We start from the raw sequence: 19,010 nt of genomic DNA on the forward strand, positions 1-19,010 counted from the left end.
AAATTATTTATAGTTCTACATAAAACATCTCAGGGGGGTGAAAGCTGTTAAGCGAGCTATTTGGGACTTTTCCGACTATCCCCAAAAGGGGTTTTGCAAATCATTAAACACTCAGATTGAATACGACAGGACAATTTTTACCTGTGTATTGCTACTTTGTTATTTATTAGACATTACATATGACGCATTACAGTATTAGATTACATTTCATTGAAAATACTATAGGTTGGTTAAAGAGCACCCATTGTCCGATTCACGTTTTTACATTTCCTTTGGTGTGTCAGTGTGTATTAGTACATGTTAACGATATGCAAAATGTACAAACCCCAAAGTAAACAATGACGCAAGTAAATCTCTTTTTTTGGACTGCAACAAACACACGGATTGTAGGCAACTGTTTACTTCCTGGGATTGGTGATGTAGACAAGACCGACATTATCATAATTCCTCCTGCTTCGGACTTACAGCCTATAAGTTAACTCCTGTTAGCATTGCGACTGAATCTTTCAAACATGGTAACAACCGTCACATTTCCGGCTGACGTCACAACGTACAGATTAGCTGGCCAATCAGGGACACAGAGATGTTCAAATCCATGCATTAGAAAGAGAGTGAAATCTGGAGCTACAAAAATGTACAGTTTGTGGAAAATGTGTTTTAAACATAACCCACGGAAACACATGATATTATACCAAATACACAGCATAACGTCGCTTTTAGCAATGAAATATGTGCACTTTAAACCAAAAAGGAGTCCATGTTTTAAGCATGTATGAAATCCTACAAATGTTTAATGTGATTTACTGTATACCTGGTTCACGTGCATTGAACATGCTGCAATGTGTGTTCACATACTTCATTTGCTGGCTGTTAGTAAAGTCAATAATTGCCCCTTGCCCTCCATGCGCTGATGTTTCCCCCTCCTGAATGAGACGAATAGGGAAGGATTTGTAATGGAAAACGCTGATACACACATCCTGTGTCTCACGTTCTAATGGTCCCACCTGTCCGCCCATTCCGGCGGCGTTCATTGATGGTGTTTGCTTTACAAGACCAGCAGATAACTAGCAGATAACATTAGCTGACTCATTGCCTAACACAATAATCCAGTGCTTCAGCAGAATGTAACTGAAGGAAGATTTAAAGCTTAATCTTAAAGAGCTGAAAATGTAATTATTAAATGTATACACGCAATATTAGTACCATGTCAATGCACATGCAAGAGGTAGCTGTCTGCTAGCATGGTAGATGCATTAATATTTAAACTTAAAGGAAAACACCACCGTTTTTCAATATTTTACTATGTTCTTACCTCAACTTAGACAAATTAATACATATCTATCTTTTTTTAATGTGTGCAGTTAGTCTTTGTACAGCACGTCGTGACTGTGTTAGCATTTAGCCTAGCCCCATTCATTCTTTAGGATCCAAACAGGGATGAATTTAGAAGCCACCAAACACTTTCATGTTTTCTCTATTTAAAGACTGCTACATGAGTAGTTACACGAGTAAGTATGGTGAGACAAAATAAAATGTGACGATTTTATAAGCGGTTAAAAAATGAGAACTATATTGTATGGCGGAAAAGCACTTAGTTTGCAGCACTTCGACCTTGGGCGCAGTAACATTGACAGAAGTTTGAGCGTGAGGGATAGTAGTCAGGAGTGATGATGTTACTGCGACCGGAGGCTCTTCTGCCGTACAATATAGTTCACATTTTTTATCTGCTTAAAAAAATTGCCACTTTTTATTTTGTGCCACTTACTGGTGTAAGTACTCATGTAACAGTCTTTAAATGGGGAAAACATGGAAGTGTTTTGTGGCTTCTAAATTCATCCCTGTTTGGATCCTAAGGAATGAATGGGGCTAGGCTAAATGCTAACACAGTCACGATGTGCTGTACAAAGATTAACTGCACCCATTAAAAAAAGAAAGATATGTATTAATTCGTCTAAGTTAAGGTAAAAACAAAGTAAAATATTGAAAAACTGTGATGTTTTTCTTTAAAAAGCTTTGTTTGATGCGTCAACGTAATTTCCACTAAAACAGGAAGTTATGGAGGGGCTAGTCTCAGCTTCAGACGTCACGCCCACGAACCGTTGGCTGAACGTCTGATGCATATGGAATACTTTTCTGGAAACAATTTCGAAGTCGTTCGCCGACTGGTTGAATTATACAGGATTTCCAGGAGATATGTGTCGCTATCTTTAACGGTCTGCCTGGAAACAACACAAAGCCGTCTAAACGAAGAAGACCGCTTTCAAGTTTACATCGGTGACAATATGCTTCATCAAGATGGAGTAAACGCTGCATGTTTAAAAGTATGCAGGTATTTTAACATGTTTTCTATTGTTGTTATAAACTTTAGAGATGTTTGTCAATGATGGTTGAACACTGGTCTGTTATTCTGGCGACATTTCCAAGCCCCTAAACATGAAGCGGCACAAAGCGAAACGTGACTGGATGTTTTACCTGTCAGTCATTATGGCCTCTTGGGCGGTCCCTGGTCATTCAATGCTGACATGATACCCAGACCTGCATATTGAGTGGGTCCACCCCCTTTAAAGTAGCCAATGGTGATTAGTTTACCTCACAGCCTAGAATCTGATGAGAAGCTGAAGTGCAGAATGATGTCATAAAATCACTGATTATTGGTATTGGTGGAAATGAGAGACTTATTTCCGTTTAATGCTTATATCATCTAGATGAATTTTGATTACATAGGAACATACATTAAAGTGTTTGTTCTCATATGCGTATTCGTCACAGTGCTGGGCTCCTGGCACGCCTCTCTGTGAGCCCGGGGGTGTGAGGATAAAGGGGGTGAGGGAGCTTTTATTGCTACTACCAGCACACCTTCTTTTCTCCTCCTGCAGGTGATTAAGAAAGCTTTTTAAAAGGCCACCTGTTGCAGATTAAAGGGCACCTGGGACCAGGTTTACCCTCTGATGTTTAAGAAGTACACAGCACTACGAGAGCCAACTCCAGTAACACGGCTTTTAGATTCACCCGGGAGTTATAAAGACACAGAGCACCTCAGCCAACAACATATTGTATGGCTTTGTTTAAGATGAAAGTTGAAATGTCGAGGGGTAAGGAGTGCTAACGCAGACCTGAAAAGAAGAAAAAACATTGGCATTCGAGAAGTTTGCCAGCCTACTCGTGTTTTTTTACCCCTCATTGTTTTGTTTGTCATGTTGCTGAGTTTTTTAATAAAAGGTTTAATCCTCAAACTCGTCCGACTCTTACAATGCACATTAGGTTTCGGTGGAAATGTCATGTTTCGTGCAAGTCTGTATTTGTATTCCTCAGAAGCTGTAGTCATGGGGTATTGCTTAGAGAGTCAGGCTTGTAACCCGAGAGTTGCAGTTCGAGTCTCATGGCCGACTGAGGTGCCCTTGAGCACATTATTGCTCCCCGGGCGCTGTAGGGATAGCTGCCCACTGCTCCGCATTTGTGTGTTCACTCTTGCACTGGATGAGTGTACATTCCAAGTACAAATATGTCACTTTCACTGTAGAGATCAGTTGCCATTTTTAGGACACCGCGAGGTTAACACCGTAAAAGACTTTCAGATCCTTGGTTGCTATTTTACCATGCTCAGAAAGAGAAGATTCACACTTTCGAAAGCGAATCGGTTTTCACAGATGCATTCCAGAGGTCACTTGGGTGGAATGTGGATAGAGACGCTGGCACTTGGAGCGTGACTCGACTGCCTGTACTGGCCCGGTCTCAACTCTGTGTGTGCCCACTCACTCAGGAAGCCTCTGGCCCGGCATAATGTCTGCCTTGTGCAAAAAGCCCCTAATTCATTCAGACTAACAAGTAGCCCAGGGGAAGACCAAATGTGAAGAGATTTTTAGCCATACTTGTTTTGGCATGACACCGCTTAAGGTGAGAGGTTTTTTTTTCCACTGTTAGAAAATAGAACGGCTTTTGTCTGACTTTGCCTTCAAGGGTTTCACATTTCAAACCCACAGATTTTCATAGAAACGGCAGGTTAAAGGCACGATTAGCTGTTAACTAGCTGCTTCAAAGGAAAAGGGATCAATTCCTCCTTACCTGCGAAGAATGTTGAGCATCTTAACCGTACGATGACACACCTGTATACGCTGCTGCTGTGACTCAGTCTGACTACATTTCTTTGGAAAAGCATGCAGAGACAATTGTCTGTATGTTTTGTACAATCTTTAAATGATCTCTCTTGTGGGCTTTTTAAATAATGGAGGACCGAGGAAGTGTGCAGGCCTTGCACGTGCTCAGTACTGGCTCTTTGTCTGATTACGCTTGATGCGCTGTGTCACATAGTCCTGCCGCAGTGCGACATCTGGTGGTTGCGGTAGAGATTGCATGCACAGTATTTATAACTCACAAAATTACTTTAATGCATTTGCCACATGCTTTTATGCAAAGCGACATCGCACTATACATTATATCAGCTTGTGTTTTCCTTGATAATTGAACCCATGATCTTTGCACAGCTAACGCATGCATGAGCAAACATTAGTTATGCAATCTGTTTGAGGACTAGACTGTGTAATGATAAACTTAGTTTGTGTTTTAACTATAGATCATAATCATTTCATTTTTGCTTCTTCACACAGAGGTATGTGGATGGCTAAAGCAGACGGTAGGGATAAATAGCGTTTTCTCTTTTACTCCATGTGGTGTGTTTTGGAGACTGGGCCCTGTGCTTGCGGCTCCTGGTATTTGTGTGCGTGCCAAAGGAAGCATGCTCGCCCACGGGTGTCCTGACTGGCCCGAAGCCACAGGCACCAGCAACGGTTCAGTCTGGTGGACTCGTACATGTGCTGAAAAAGCCCTCAGATCTCCTCTCTTTCCTTTAGCCAGAGGCTGGCGAGGAAACAACACATATACAGTGAAGCAATGTCTGTTATGTGGCTTTGGAAAGCTTGTTTGTACAATGTAGCGTATAAGGGATTTATTTCATTTAATTTCGGCCTCTTTTCCGCTGGAAATCAGACTGGGAGACTGCATCTCCAAACAAAGCCTTGTTGTATGGCTGTTCCTGAATTTAAATAGATGCTAAGCTTGATATGTGACCCAGTCTGTGAAAAGTCATTTTATGTGGTTTACTATTTTCTACATAAAATCTTCATGTAAGGTCATGTCAAAGATTGCAATCAATGTGAAATCAATTATTGAAATCAAACTTTGATTCTCCAAATCTCATAACTGTATTATGATACTTGTGCTTAAAACAAACCTCTGTTTTGTTATTCCTTACTTTTTTAAGTTGTTTTGGATAAAAACATCTGCTAAATACCTAAAATGTAAATGTAGTTTGGATTTCACATACAGGTCACATAGTTTCCCATAGTTGAACATACCCTTTTGTGTATATATACTGCTTTAAGTTTTGTTGATTATAAATGGATGAAAAGACATCTTTCGTGCTTTGCATTAATATGAATTAAACGGTTAATGTTAATGTTAAAATTGTTATTTGTAAAGTTAAATGTTTTACCTTTTTCTTTTTTGCAGCCCTCTTTTCCGTGGCAATTCTGATGTTGACCAGTTAGGCAAGATTTTTGAGTAAGTACATGTCTGTAAACTTTTAGCTTTTAAAGGTGCACTGTGTCGATCAATGGTCTTCAACATGCTGCCGGCACATAGTCTGTGAGTTGCCCGCCAAAGCACATTCTATTAATAGCCTTAATTTTTAATATTTATTTTTTACATATTTTTTATACAGCGGGGAAAATAAGTATTTGACACATCAGCATTTTTATCAGTAAGGGGATTTCTAAGTGGGCTATTGACACAAAATGTCCACCAGATGTAGCCATCAAGCCAAATATTGAATTCATACAAAGAAATCAGCACATTTAAGTATACAAGTTGAGTCATAATAAGTAAAGTGAAATAACAGAGGGAATACGTATTGAACACATGAAGAGAACAAGGTGCAAAATGGCATAGAAAGCCAGGAGATCACCTGAAATCTGTCCGTATTGAGAGAGAACCCCTGCCCTCTATCAGTACTAATTGATATCAGCTTAAGGCCTAATTGGTGGCCTATAAAGGCTTAACATCATTACCCAGGAGGCACACAGGAAAGAACAAACGCCAAGAACTCTCTCAAGATCTTTGTAATCTTATCGTTGAAAAGCATTTTGATGAGTGGTTATAGGCGCATTTCCAAAATGCTGAATGTACCTGTGAGCACTGTGGGAAATGGAAAGTGCACCATAAACCGGCCACGATCAGGTGCTCCACATAAGATCCCTGTCCCAGGGAGTCCAAAGAATAATCAGGACAGTTCTCCAAGAGCCGAGAACCACTCGGGCAGAACTTCAGGAAGACCTTGCATCAACAGGTACTGTTGTTTCAAAGAAAACTATAAGCAATGCACTGAACCGCCATGGCATCCATGCACGCTTACCACGCAAGACTCCATTGCTGAACAAAAAGCATGATGAGGCTCGGTTAAAGTTTGAGAAAGAGAATTTGGAGAAGCCTGTGGGTTATTGGGAGACTATAGTATGGTCAGATGAAAGCAAAATTGAACTTTTTGACAGTTCTACACACCATGTTTGGAAAAGAAATGGCACTGTCCACCACCCCAAGAACACCATACCAACAGTTAAGTTTGGGGGTGTAAGCATCATGGTTTGGGGCTGCTTTTTTGCAGGGGGTACTGGCAGACTTCATATTATTGAAGGCAGGATGTATGGAGAAATGTACCGGGACATTCTGGATAAAAATCTGTTGCCATCTACCAGAAAGCTGAAACTGAAAAGAGGGTGGACATTTCGGCAAGAACATGATCCCAAACACAAGGCCAAGGAAACAATGAAGTGGTTTCAAGGAAAAAAAATCAAATTGCTTATATGGCCCGGTCAATCACCTGACCTAAATCCCTTAGAAAATCTATGGAGAGAACTGAAGATCAAAGTTTATAAAAGAGGCCCAAGGAAGAATTTGTATGGAAGAATGGGCCAGAATCACTCCTGAGCAATGCTTTTTAAATATATAGCAATTCAATACTTATTCCATGTGCCGTTTCGCTTTGTTTGTTATGACTCAGCTTGTATACTTAAATGTGCTGATTTCTTTGAATTCAATATTTGCCTAGATGGCTACATCTGGTGGAAATTTTGTCAACAGTCCACTTAGAAATCCCCTTACTGATAAAAATGCTGATGTGTCAAATACTTATTTTCCGCGCTGTATTAGCTAGGCTTCATTTATGTATGTTAACATTTTAAACCATAATAAAACATATCAACAAGTAAAATAAAATAAAATCAACACGTTTTTGATTTAGAAGACTCTATCAAAAAAGTAGCGCTCCTGATTGTTTTATCTATTGTGGTAGCCCTTGGTCAAAACAAGGTTGGAGACCCCTGATGTAGATTTTAGCAGCATCTAGTGGTGAGATTGCAAACTGCAACAAATGGCTTTAAGGGGCCTCACACCAGACGAGAAGCCATGTGCCGCGTCAAAACATAACGGTCCATTATATATATATATATATATATATATATATATATATATATATATATATATATATATATATATAATCATTTCTCTCAGTAGATCCTCCTAAAATGTACACATTGCACCTTCTGCATGGTTGTATGTAAAACACTAAAATACAGACTAAAAGCAGCAACTAGCCAAATTTTGGTTTAACTAGTCCTTAAATATAATAAACAACAGATGCTAACATTATTGTTCATGATGTGCAACACATACGTATTGATGAAATACTAAAAGTTTGGACTGTTTCATGAAAGACAATAGAAAGCCATCATTTTGACTGTTTTAATTGTGACATTCCAGCGTGGTAGGTGTCCCTTCTCCAGAAGACTGGCCTCAAGAGGTGGGCCTGCCCCAAAGTGCCTTTTCCCCTCGCCCTCCACAGCCCATAGAGGACCTGGTGCCTGACATGGATGAGCTGGGCAAATCACTTTTACTCGTGAGTAGAGATTATTTCTTCATCCTTATATCTCAATAACACGTTTTTTTTTTTCATCAAATGGTAAAGTTGGTTCCCTAAGCTTATGTTTATTTAACATCTCTTTTGTTGTTTTCTCCCTACGCAGCGTTTTCTGTCCTTTAACCCCTCCAGACGGATATCAGCTTATGATGCACTGTCTCACCCATACTTCCAGAGTCTAGACAGCACCAGCAAGAGTCTGTATGCTCAACCCTTCCCCAGCAAAAATCCCTAGGAGAGAGCTGCTTAAAGACACTGACTTCAATTTTAGACACTGGGCTCAAGACCCATATTGTCTTCCATAGCACAACATCACATGCTGCTTTCAGGTCTCAATAAATTTATCATCGGTTGATCCTCTCACTACTGCCAGCTAATACAAACCAACAACAGATAAACATGCTGCCTGGAATAACGTTTGAGGCATCACAACACTGCCAGGGATCGTCCGTCTGTTTGCACGAACGTGATTGACACACCGCTCTGTATTGAGTCTTAGCTGCACATCACTGCCAGGATACAGCATTGCCTTATGTGAGCTAGAGGTCTTCACGGGTCCACTCAGATCCGAATACCCGAGTTAAACCCGAAGGAGTTCGGGTCTAACAATTTGTGTATAATATTAGCGGTCTCGGGTAATTAAAATTTTGGGTGCATTTCTTTGGACCTGAGAAGACCTCTAATGTAAGCTCATTTCAGTCTTTGATATCACAAACAAGCACCGCAACTACTGCAAATTTTGGGCCCGTTGAACGGAACCCTTATATTTTACACGTTTAAATACTCCTTTTTTTTATGTTCACGCTTGGTATCAGGCTTGAGGGAACTGTTTCGAGACTGAGGATACGCCTCCTTTGATGACTGCATAACCAAGGACACGCAGGATCACTTAGTGTCCGATTGGTAATTGCATTTCACTTTTTACGGCCTTACAAGTGTCCTTGAGCATCCTGCCGTGTTCACTATTGAATCAGCTGGGATGGAGCTACCAGACGCTTCGAGTACTATTTAACAACACATTTCCTTATGTTATTCCATGTGTATTTTTTTTTTTTTCATTTTTTACATCCTGTTCACCTATTTTATTATGTCAGTGTTGATTGTTGATCTTTTTGGCATGTATGTCTTAATTTTAGTGAACTTGAAGGTGTAGGTTGTTGCGTAGAGAGCTAAATATTATCGACTCGTACCAAACAGTCTACACCCTGGATTAGTGCCGAGACCGACGTAGTAGAAGGTTGACCCACACCCGGGTTGCATGTTGATTTTAGGTGGAAACAAAAATTAATGTATGAAAGTGTAGGTATGATGAGTAGAAATACAGGTAGAAAAGTCTAGTGAAAGTAGTTAAAGGTTTGTTTAAGAGTATTGGAGAGCGTATATTATTCATGTTATTGATCGATGGAGTTATTTTATACGCATTACATCCTTCAAATATCCATTTCACTGAATTGTAAATGCGTGATCACAATATATGTGGTAAGCGATTGCCTATTCATGCTTTTCATTTTAAGTGTTAAGAGGGATGGAAGGACAGGCGCTGCTTCTGAATTTAGGTTTAGATTGGACGTCTGTTTTATAGGCAGGCACTGTATTACAATTTTACAATGAAAGGTTCATACAGTTAAGCACTGATGCTTGATTCATACTCTCAGGATCAGTATACTCATTCTGTCACATTCCATACTCAGGTCTATTTATGACAATAGTTTTAGTTTCAACAATGGTTCGGGTTTTATCTTAACCGTTAATCGAACAGTAAAACATGGTCTCAGCTTTCCGTTGTCTTGATTTCAAGTTTAGCAGAATAACTGTTGGGTTAGTTGTGTCATCCTTCACTCACATTTCCTTAACTTCACATTGTTCTGAAAACATTTTGGACGGGATAATAAAATAAATGCGGTCATTTCACAATTTATTTTTTATTTATATAATATTATTATTATTATTAATATTATATGTTATGTATTAGATCACTGTTTGTACTGTTAACATTTTTACAAATACTCTCTGATTCCCGATCAGTTGTTCATATTCCGAGTAAACTATATGTGCGTACAATATAATTCACAAAAATTATTATTGGTGGATGACACCATCGTCGTCAAAACCTCCACCGAACCGACATGGTGTGGTTTCATGCTCCTCCAATGTGTCTTTGATTGGGTTTGGTGTTTTCAGAGGGCATTAGATATTGATCAGTGTAAACCAGTATAACTTTTTGTTTGTGGGTCTTGTATAAAACTAATCTGTTTTTGAGCTTGGTTAGTCCAGTGAATAATTCATAGTGTTTTAATGTGTTAAATGTTAGGCTTACGAATGTATCTTAATAGTGATTTGGCATGATGTGTGCTTATCATGCTGAAAAAAAAACAGCACCTTGGATATGCCCATCTCAGTGCTTTTCCCCATAAAATGTTTTTTTTTTGTAAACTGTTGTGGTTTTATTACATTTATGTTTAACAACTTTTGCTATTGTTAAATGGGTTTAGTTAGTGATTTTTATAACTCGTTTGAATAATGTAATCAGATCATTTAAGTTACTTTTCAAACTGAGTGAAATTGCTGGACATTGGTACATATGATGTTTTGCTCCCTACTACAATTTCCTCTACAGTTTTATTCAATTTGTTCTTATTTATTGACATTTTGTCTTGCATTCTGTAATTTGTAATCTAAATTGTATCTAATTGAACAGTGATGAGCTAATGGTGCTAAAGCCACGTGTATCACTGCAGACTTGAACAATTATAATCAGTTAGGCAAAATTGTTCCCAGCAGAACAGTAACAAAAATGTCTTTTAAAACATTTTCAATATTTTATTGTATTTTGTCGTATGGTTTTATTTCAGCTTTAATGGTTTAGCAGTAAAACATAAGATATAATTTATCCCGGACAGAAAATGCTCAAAACTTGCAAAGCTGGAAAGTTTTATAAAATAATTCTCAATAATGTAATTCACAATGAAAGACATTTTCTAATCAATGTGCACAAATGTTTTATCATCGAGCTGCTGCACAGACACTGTATGAAATAAATTATTCTCATTACATAAGACTCCTAAATGCTGTTTTATTAGCAGCTTAAAAATAATAGCATATTATTTTTTTTAAAACCAACCGTTGTATCACTTTAGAGTGCTGCATGATATGTTTTTGGTTCATTCTACAAAGTGAAAAATTCAGCAAACGTCATTTTGTAATCATATTTATCCTATATTTCTTATGTTTTGTCTTTCTTTTAAGGATTCATATAATCGTTTAAGAAAAATAATTATTTTAAAATCTTTTACCTGTGCACATTGATTAGAAGTTTAACGTTTTGTTCAGGGTTTTTATTTTTTTTGTGGTGTGTATTGTTATGTTTATATTTTTCCTTTTCCACATTGGCTGGCTAGAAATGAAAAAGTATCGAATATTATATTTTAGCTTTCATGCTGTCAGCTTTTAGTAAAATGCTTTTGTTATGGGGATAAAGAAATGCATCAAGAACTTTTGTCTTTATCAGTGCTTTAATTCAAATTTTCTTTCTATGTACGTAATTTAGAGTTAAAATCATTTTGCCTTTTTTTGCAAGTAAGGATTAAGGTCACAGTGTGTACTATCATCTGTATGTGACAAATCTTTTGTAAAAAAAAGTCTTGTCTGGTTGATTTAAGTCTTGAATAGTCTATTAATTATGGTTTTTCATGTTTAAAGTAGAATGTGATGCCTTTTAAAATGAAATACTGAAGTTAATTTCTTTTAAGCTATGTTCGTATGTTAAAACAGCACATTTATTGAATTTAAGGTTTTTATTGCTAAATTCAGTTAATTTAGCTCCTTTGTAAGAATTGTAAAATTTTGCAAGAACCAAACTGATATGAAAATGTTGGTCACAGTGCCCTTTTTATATGACCATGTTAGTTAGTTTGTTTGTTTGTTTGTTCGTTCAAAGAAGTGTGAATGATGTATGGTAGTGTTTTGTTTTCTGTGGACTCGTTTTGCTGCTAAAGTTTGTCTTAGGCTCTGGCTCCTGTATGTTTTGTATTGAACTGGCCCACCTAAAGATGATTCCAATTTGCCATTGAGAAAAGCTGCTTCTGCCTTTTTGTATCTGCCTGACGTTTTCATATTTTTGTAAAATAAATATTACAGTGTGTAAAACTGGCTTGTAAAATTGACTTTGAAACGAAAGACAATTATTTCTTTACACAGACATTTATATTAATATTTTAATTATTCATATTTTATTATTATTTGTATTATGTTATCTATATTATTTTACTTCCATATTTCTCGGTATAATTCCTTATACAATTTTTTGTAAACAATCTTGGTGGTAATTAAGGTCATATTTTAAGAAAACCCAATACGTTTGAAAACAATTTGTGAGAAGTACCCACTGATACTCGAGCGCCCCCTCACGTTTTAACCATAAACATGTCACGCAAATTCACATGACGTTGCCATTCCATTATATTTACAAGTGGCTTGAAACAACTACATTTAATCACTTCCATCTGTAAATAAATTGAATCTTGACAGAGTATACGTCGATTTTGCGAAAATCTGTATTCGACTTCATGCGGCTCTGCGCAGACCGATCTGCGTATGACATCAACATATCGCGAGAGCGATTTAAAAGCTCGCGTGCCCCCTTGTGCTCATGTTGAGCACGACGTGTTGCTAAGGAAGCGCTAGGTGGCGTTTCTTCGAAGATTACTAGGCAGCTAGCGCCAGCAGCAGAGACATGTAAACAAAAGACAAATTAATAGATTTTAGCCTGCGGGTTATAGGCAAAATCTACAGATATGGGAAAGCGAGATAACAGAGTGGTAAGTAAATACTGCGTTGCCCCGCATAACCTCGTATATTCTTGTTTTTTTGTGCGATGTTTTTGAAGCACTGACGAGAGCTAAAGAGGCCCTTTAGCACTAATGCGAACACGCCAAGACAAGTTACTCAAACAAACTATCCACATCAACGCACAGAACCGTATAAATAGGTTACATTTTCAGTTTATAACCTGATAGCAACGTTTGTGTGAATCATGCTAAGCTAGTGAGGCTAACGTGTGTGTGTGGCTCAGACATACTATCTTGACTAGCACACATTTGACATTCAACATGCATTCCTGTGCTTATACTAGAAGTTTGCTGTTTAATTTCTATTGGTCATATGAATGAATCCCGTTTATGGTTCACCAGCAGATACCGACTCCCTCATCCAAATAAGTATAGTAACGTTACACTAGCTGTTATTTTAGCAGCCAGCACGTGAAACGTTAATCCTCGTGGGTGTGTCTGTTTGTTATGATGATTGAGGGCTACATTATTGATGTTAAGGTTTCTTGACTTTTAGGCTTACCTGAACCCAATAGCTGCTGCAAGGGCACGAGGACCCGCACCCAACGCAGGCCCTACCATTCAGGATTATCTCAGCAGACCACGGCCGTCATGGTGTGAAGAAACTATTAACATTCATCTGTCAAAATGTGATTTGTTGTCCTTTTTGTTTATGTTTTCGTCTTCCTGTTCATTTTGTGTATCAGGGAGGAAGTAAAGGAACAACTGGAAAAGAAAAAGAAGGGCTCAAGAGCCCTGGCAGATTTCGAGGACAAAATGAATGAGGTACGGTTGTTTTGAATGAAGAGCTTTCCAGCCATTTTATCTGTACCGTTTGAATAATATGTACTGTCACTTATTTTTATCAGAGATGGAAGAAGGTATTGGAGAAGAACAGAGAGAAAGTACTCGGTGGTGGTGACAAGAAAGAAAAAGATAAGGAGAAAGACAAGAAAGAGGTAAACGTTTATATAGTGATACGTCCATTAACATTTAATAGCTTGACTATGATTTCCAGATTTTAAATGTATTTATTTATTTTTCAGAAAAGGAAGAAGGAGAAGAAAAAGTCCAGCAGGGTGAGGAGAGCTCTCCATTTCCATGCCTTGGGCCACTAGTACTTCTTACAGGTCTTTGTAACACAGAAGTGGTGCTGGTTTATGTGCTAGAGCTGGTGTTCTGATAGGGGATCAGCAAACCTCTTTTAAAACCAGCCTGTGTTTAAATTGACTGTGTTTGAAATGCATGAAGTAGTTCCCTGTCAGTCGAAAAGTTACCAGTGTGCCACTATAATAGGGGCTGTTTATACCTGGTATTAAGATGGGTTTTGGTCGATTGGATCCCAAGTGAATGAGAGAGACACATTGACGTTTACACCTGATATTTTAGTCTCTTGTGTCCACTTTTGACTGCCTCTGTCCTGATTTTCTGAGGGGGTGGTCTGTGGGCGAGTCCCTCTGCGTTAGTTTAAAGGACAAGTTCGGTATTTTACACTTAGAGGCCCTGTTTTTGGATTGTTTGTGATGAAGTGGAGCAGTTTTGACTGAAATTTGGACGTGTGGTGCTGTCCCAGGAGTTTTCGGGTGTTTGTTCGGTCACCTCACCACCTCTGCAGTGGGTCTGTAGGTGCACAGGAACAGTCCTTCCTGAAGTGCATTGAACTTTTGTTTGCAGGGGCGTGGGGCTCATCGAGTGGTCGGGGGTGTTCACTGATATGCTCACACAAAAATCGCTGCAAAAGATGTAGATCGTAGTTTTTGTCCAACTCCATTGACTTGTATTAGATGTGCTGTGAGGTACGGTATTACTCCACGCCGGGAACGTTGTTTGTATTCTTGCAATTGGCAAAGGTGGATTATCGCCACCAACTGGGCTGGAGTGTATTATTCAAGCTCTCAACGGAAGAATATACGGGTGTGAGGCGTTTGGAAAAATAGGTCCACAAGTTTTCAACGAATGCTAAAACACCTGTTGGAAAGCATCTTTTGCAGCGATTTTTGTGTGAGCATATCAGGATTGTTCCAGTGCCCCTATAGACCCATTGTAGAGGTGGGAGCTGATAGAACAAACACCCGAAAATTCTTGGGACAGCATCATACGTCCAAATTTCAGTCAAAATGGTCTATTTCATCATGAACAATCTGAAAACAGGTTTTGGGTGTGGAATACCGAACTTGTCCTTTAAAGGGGACATTTCATGAAAATCATGTTTAAGTGCTATAATTGGGTCCCTAGTGCTTCTATCAACCTAGAAAATGTGAAAAAGATCAACCCAGTAACTTAGTTTTTGTAAACCATTCTCTGCAAGTATGTGAATAAATAGGTCATTGAAATCTGGCTCCCCTTGTGATGTCAGAAGGGGGTAATACCGTCCTTTATTCTGCACTATCCAACCATGGCACTGCCATTTAGTGCATAGATAAGCTCATTTGTATTTAAAAGGTCACACCCAAATCACTAGTGGTGATTTTAACAGGATAAAATTCATTATCTATATGATATTTTAAGCTAAAATTTCACATACGCACTCTGGGGACACCAAAGATTTATTTTACATTGTTAAAAAGTCTTGTGAAATGTCCCCTTTAAATGCAAGCAGGAGAAATGACTGGTTTAAATTGACATATATTAATATTAGGTCAGAGTCCACTGCTTGTGTTGTTAGTAAATATGTTGCACAGAGTTTTGTACGTGTATATGCAAGAGCTTTCTCTGATATTTTTGAGCAGTTGATGAAAAAAGCTCGCGCCCCATACGCTTGCAAAATGAAACAAATGAAAGAGGGGGAGAGCAGCGACTTCAGTTTTATCAATGAAAGCCTAAAGTTAGCGCTGAACACTTTTGTTCACGCTAGAAGTCATGTCCAATGTTAAATACATTAGATCAGTAGGCAGAGAGTGTATGTGATCTTTTGTGGCTGCTCGAACACATTCGCCCACATGCCACAAAAGCAAAACATAAGCGTAACAAAAGCAATCCGGTCGAATGTGTTTAATACTACCTCTGAATGTCTTCGAGCTCAAAAAGTTTTACACCCTATTTACACCTCTGTTTAGCGTCGTCCACTTTTGATCCGATCGACCAAAACGCATCTTAATACCAGGTGTAAACCACCTTTATGTTTCATTAAAATAAATTCAAATGTTTTTTTTAATGCATAATATCGAAGTAAAAAAAGTCATATTTAGCAATACATGTTGCTACATAATATGATATGCGATGAAATAATATAAAAGTTTGTAAAAATCAATTTAAGTTATATTTAAATAATACTAATAATAATTACATTTCCCAAGATTCACATTCTTTTTGGTAAATGAAACAACATCTATCCCGCTGGTCTCTATGCTATTTTGCATAGACTATACATTGACTATACATAACTTTTTAAAGAATTAAAATAATTTTGTTATTGCATATCATTGTGATATGCATATTGCAGTATGAACATTTGCAATATTTCGATAATTTAGATAAAAATCTTGCAGCCCTAAATAATGTTTCATCCTATAGAAGGAATTTGACATGAGATTTCATCATCAATCTGTCCTTTTGTGGCTCAAAATCTAACAAATTCTGCTTTTGTTGTGTTTGGTCAAGCATTCTTCATCTTCCTCTTCTTCATCGAGTACTGATTTTTCTTCCACTTCCTCAGAATCTGAAGATGATGTAAGTATTTGGGCCATTGATCAGTTTATTTGCATGCGTTTCTAAATGGCCATGCATAGTCACTGAATGTTCCCTTGGTCTCCTATTTGCCTGCATTTCAGGATGAGAAAAGAAATGTGAAAAGAAAGAAAAAGAGGAAAAGATCTTCGGCCAGGAAAGCGTCTGACGAATCTGACACGGAGTCAGAAACTGATAGCAGGGTACTAGTGGTCATTTACATCTCTGGAAAACATTTCTGATTAAAGTTTGGTATTGCAATCAAAGGTTTTTAAGTTAGTCTTCTCTCAATTATTATTTGCCTCCCTGAATATTCATTTGCAGTGCAAATTAAATTAGCATAATATCTAAATAACTGTTAATAATTTAAAAACTTGTCTCAGTAAGACTAAATCCCAACATGGTTTATTATCTATAGGAGTCGTCCAAGAAGAAAAGGAAGAAGCCCAGGGAGGATGGCGAGAAAGACAAGGTATATTATGATTAATATTAGTTTATATTAGTCATTCATCCTTAACAGTTCTCTGTGGTCTGTCCTGTGTTTCATAAGTGATATGTTCTTGTTTTGAAGGATGAGAAGGACGGTCGAAGGAAGATAAAATCTGAAAAGGGCCTCTCTGAGTCCTCAGAGGACTCTGATGTAGATGTAAGACTTAAACTTTGTTACCACAATGGAACAGCTCAGCCAAAAATAACAATTATTTAGTTCCCACCCTAATGTTGTTCCAAACCCATATGACATACAAATGAACTTTTAAAGAATATACTCCAAATTTTAACTTTTCTTGTGCATATAACTACAGGAACTTAATTTTGAATAACGTAAAAGGAATAAATACTAACTTTGCGTTTGTTTTTTAGGGAGAGTTCAAAAAGAAGAAACACAGTAGCGAAGAAAAAGAGAAAATTACAGTAAGTCATTATTTAAGCAGATTTTTTAACAATTTTGTCCATGTGATTAAAGTAACTGCCTTTATATTTACAGACAAGTCTAAGAAAAAAAAGAAAAAGAAGAAACATAAGAAACATAGCAAAAAGAAAAAGAGGAAGACGTCTGGGTCTGAGATGGACTAAGGGGCTTTTACAGTGTTGTACACAGCAGACAGCTGGAACGCTGGAGATGGAGCTCTTGTCAGACTGTGGGGAAACCCATTGAATATCTGTCCAAGTGACTTTTAGAGGCGTGTGCTGCTTAGCACGTTAAGACTTTGTGGCCGACAGATGAGAGGATCATGTCAAGGGAGAATGAAATGATGCCGTGGGCTTAATTATGTTAGGTTTGTGTGTGTGTTTGTTTTTTAAACAGATGATTCTCAGTCCAAATAAAGGTCATTTACACCAATGCTGGGTTTTTGTTATACAATATGTTGAATTCAGCCCATTTACTACTCAAAAACTATAAAAATAGTTACCTAGATATTTGGAATTAACCTAATTTGGGTACAAATATTTGATTACTAAGAATAACAACTACTGATTCTTCTGTTCTGTGATCCTAAAAGTACAGAGCATACGTACTACACTCTCAGGAAATAAAGGTACAAAAGTTTTTTTTAATGTACCATTTTGATACAGATATGTAACTTTGAGGTACTAGGTTAGGTTAGGTTTTCCACCACTTTGCCAGAATATAGTCTGCCCTGATCATCAGTTATTTATAACAGGGTTCCCACGGGTCCTTGAAAGTTTGTGAATCTGGTGGGGGGAATTCAAGGCCCTGGGAATTTTTTGAAAATATACATACATAGATACAGGTCATTGAAAGTGCTTGAATCTATTGTAGTGTAGGATAATGTAAAATTTTTAGACTTTTTAAGCACACATGCTAAACTGTTCGCTTTAAATGCTTATATCTTCTGTATGCGAATGTTGATTCATACCAAAATGCTTTTTTGCATAGTTGTGTTTGACACATGAAAACGTCTCGGGTTACGCATGTAACTCTTGTTCCCTGAAAAGCGAACGAGACGCTTGCCATACTTCCTGCAACCCTGTAACGCCGTCTTTTGCAATATTTCTGATAGCGATATACTTCCTGCCTCCTGCGTCCCCCTGTCTTTGTCCTTTAGCCTCACTATTGGTTGAATTTGATATACACATTTAGACGCACTTACCCCTAAAGGCATCCCCAAAGTGTCACCGCAGTGACGCAGCACGAGTTCCCTCGAAAGGGAACTGTAACAATGTATCTTAAAAGGTAACACGATGTAACCTTGCTCTCACTTGAAATGTGTCCCCACATTTAGTCCTTAAATTTGAGGGTATTGGTCCTTGAAAGGTCTTTGAGGTGTGGGAACTCTGTTATAAACAATCGGCTGATTTCTGATCATGGAAAAAATGCTTTTATCTGCCGATATAGGCAGATATATCTGTGCATCCCTAATATATATGTTACATTAGAATACAGTACACTAAAACCTAAAATTACATGCACTTTAACATTGTTACCATGAACATTCATTGCTTTAAAGGACAACACCACCCTTTTTTAAATTTTTACTATGTTCTTACCTCATTTTAGACTAATTAATACATACCTACCTTTTTTCAAT

The 19,010-nt window shown here is 37.9% G+C and overlaps 2 protein-coding genes across 2 annotated transcripts in view; both read left to right on the forward strand.

Annotated features, from left to right (window-relative positions):
- The window catches only part of cdk6 (cyclin dependent kinase 6), a 36,876-nt gene extending 24,764 nt beyond the window's left edge, over positions 1–12,112 (forward strand). Inside the window, exons 5-7 of the mRNA XM_055220619.2 lie at positions 5,506–5,556; positions 7,810–7,945; positions 8,073–12,112. Of these exons, the coding sequence (XP_055076594.1) occupies positions 5,506–5,556; positions 7,810–7,945; positions 8,073–8,201 (316 nt within the window). The 3' untranslated portion in view covers positions 8,202–12,112. The remainder of the gene's footprint in view (positions 1–5,505; positions 5,557–7,809; positions 7,946–8,072) is intronic.
- Positions 12,113–12,624: 512 nt separating this feature from the next.
- Positions 12,625–17,800, forward strand: fam133b (family with sequence similarity 133 member B). Its single transcript, XM_073858277.1, has 11 exons — positions 12,625–12,783; positions 13,310–13,407; positions 13,500–13,578; positions 13,662–13,751; positions 13,839–13,871; positions 16,393–16,461; positions 16,563–16,661; positions 16,877–16,930; positions 17,030–17,104; positions 17,320–17,365; positions 17,438–17,800. The coding sequence occupies exons 1-11, from the start codon at positions 12,760–12,762 to the stop codon at positions 17,530–17,532; spliced, it is 762 nt and encodes a 253-aa protein (XP_073714378.1). The 5' UTR covers positions 12,625–12,759; the 3' UTR covers positions 17,533–17,800.
- Positions 17,801–19,010: the final 1,210 nt, after the last annotated feature.

This window comes from Misgurnus anguillicaudatus, chromosome 20 (assembly GCF_027580225.2).
Source record: "Misgurnus anguillicaudatus chromosome 20, ASM2758022v2, whole genome shotgun sequence".
NCBI lineage: Eukaryota > Metazoa > Chordata > Actinopteri > Cypriniformes > Cobitidae > Misgurnus > Misgurnus anguillicaudatus.

Bases quoted from the DNA above. Each gene is read 5' to 3' on its own strand.
- fam133b (XM_073858277.1), top strand. From the start codon at position 12,760: ATGGGAAAGCGAGATAACAGAGTG. The intron at 16,662-16,876 runs GTACTAGTGGTC...TATTATCTATAG, and splicing joins AGTCAGAAACTGATAGCAGG to GAGTCGTCCAAGAAGAAAAG. The intron at 16,931-17,029 runs GTATATTATGAT...CTTGTTTTGAAG, and splicing joins AGGATGGCGAGAAAGACAAG to GATGAGAAGGACGGTCGAAG.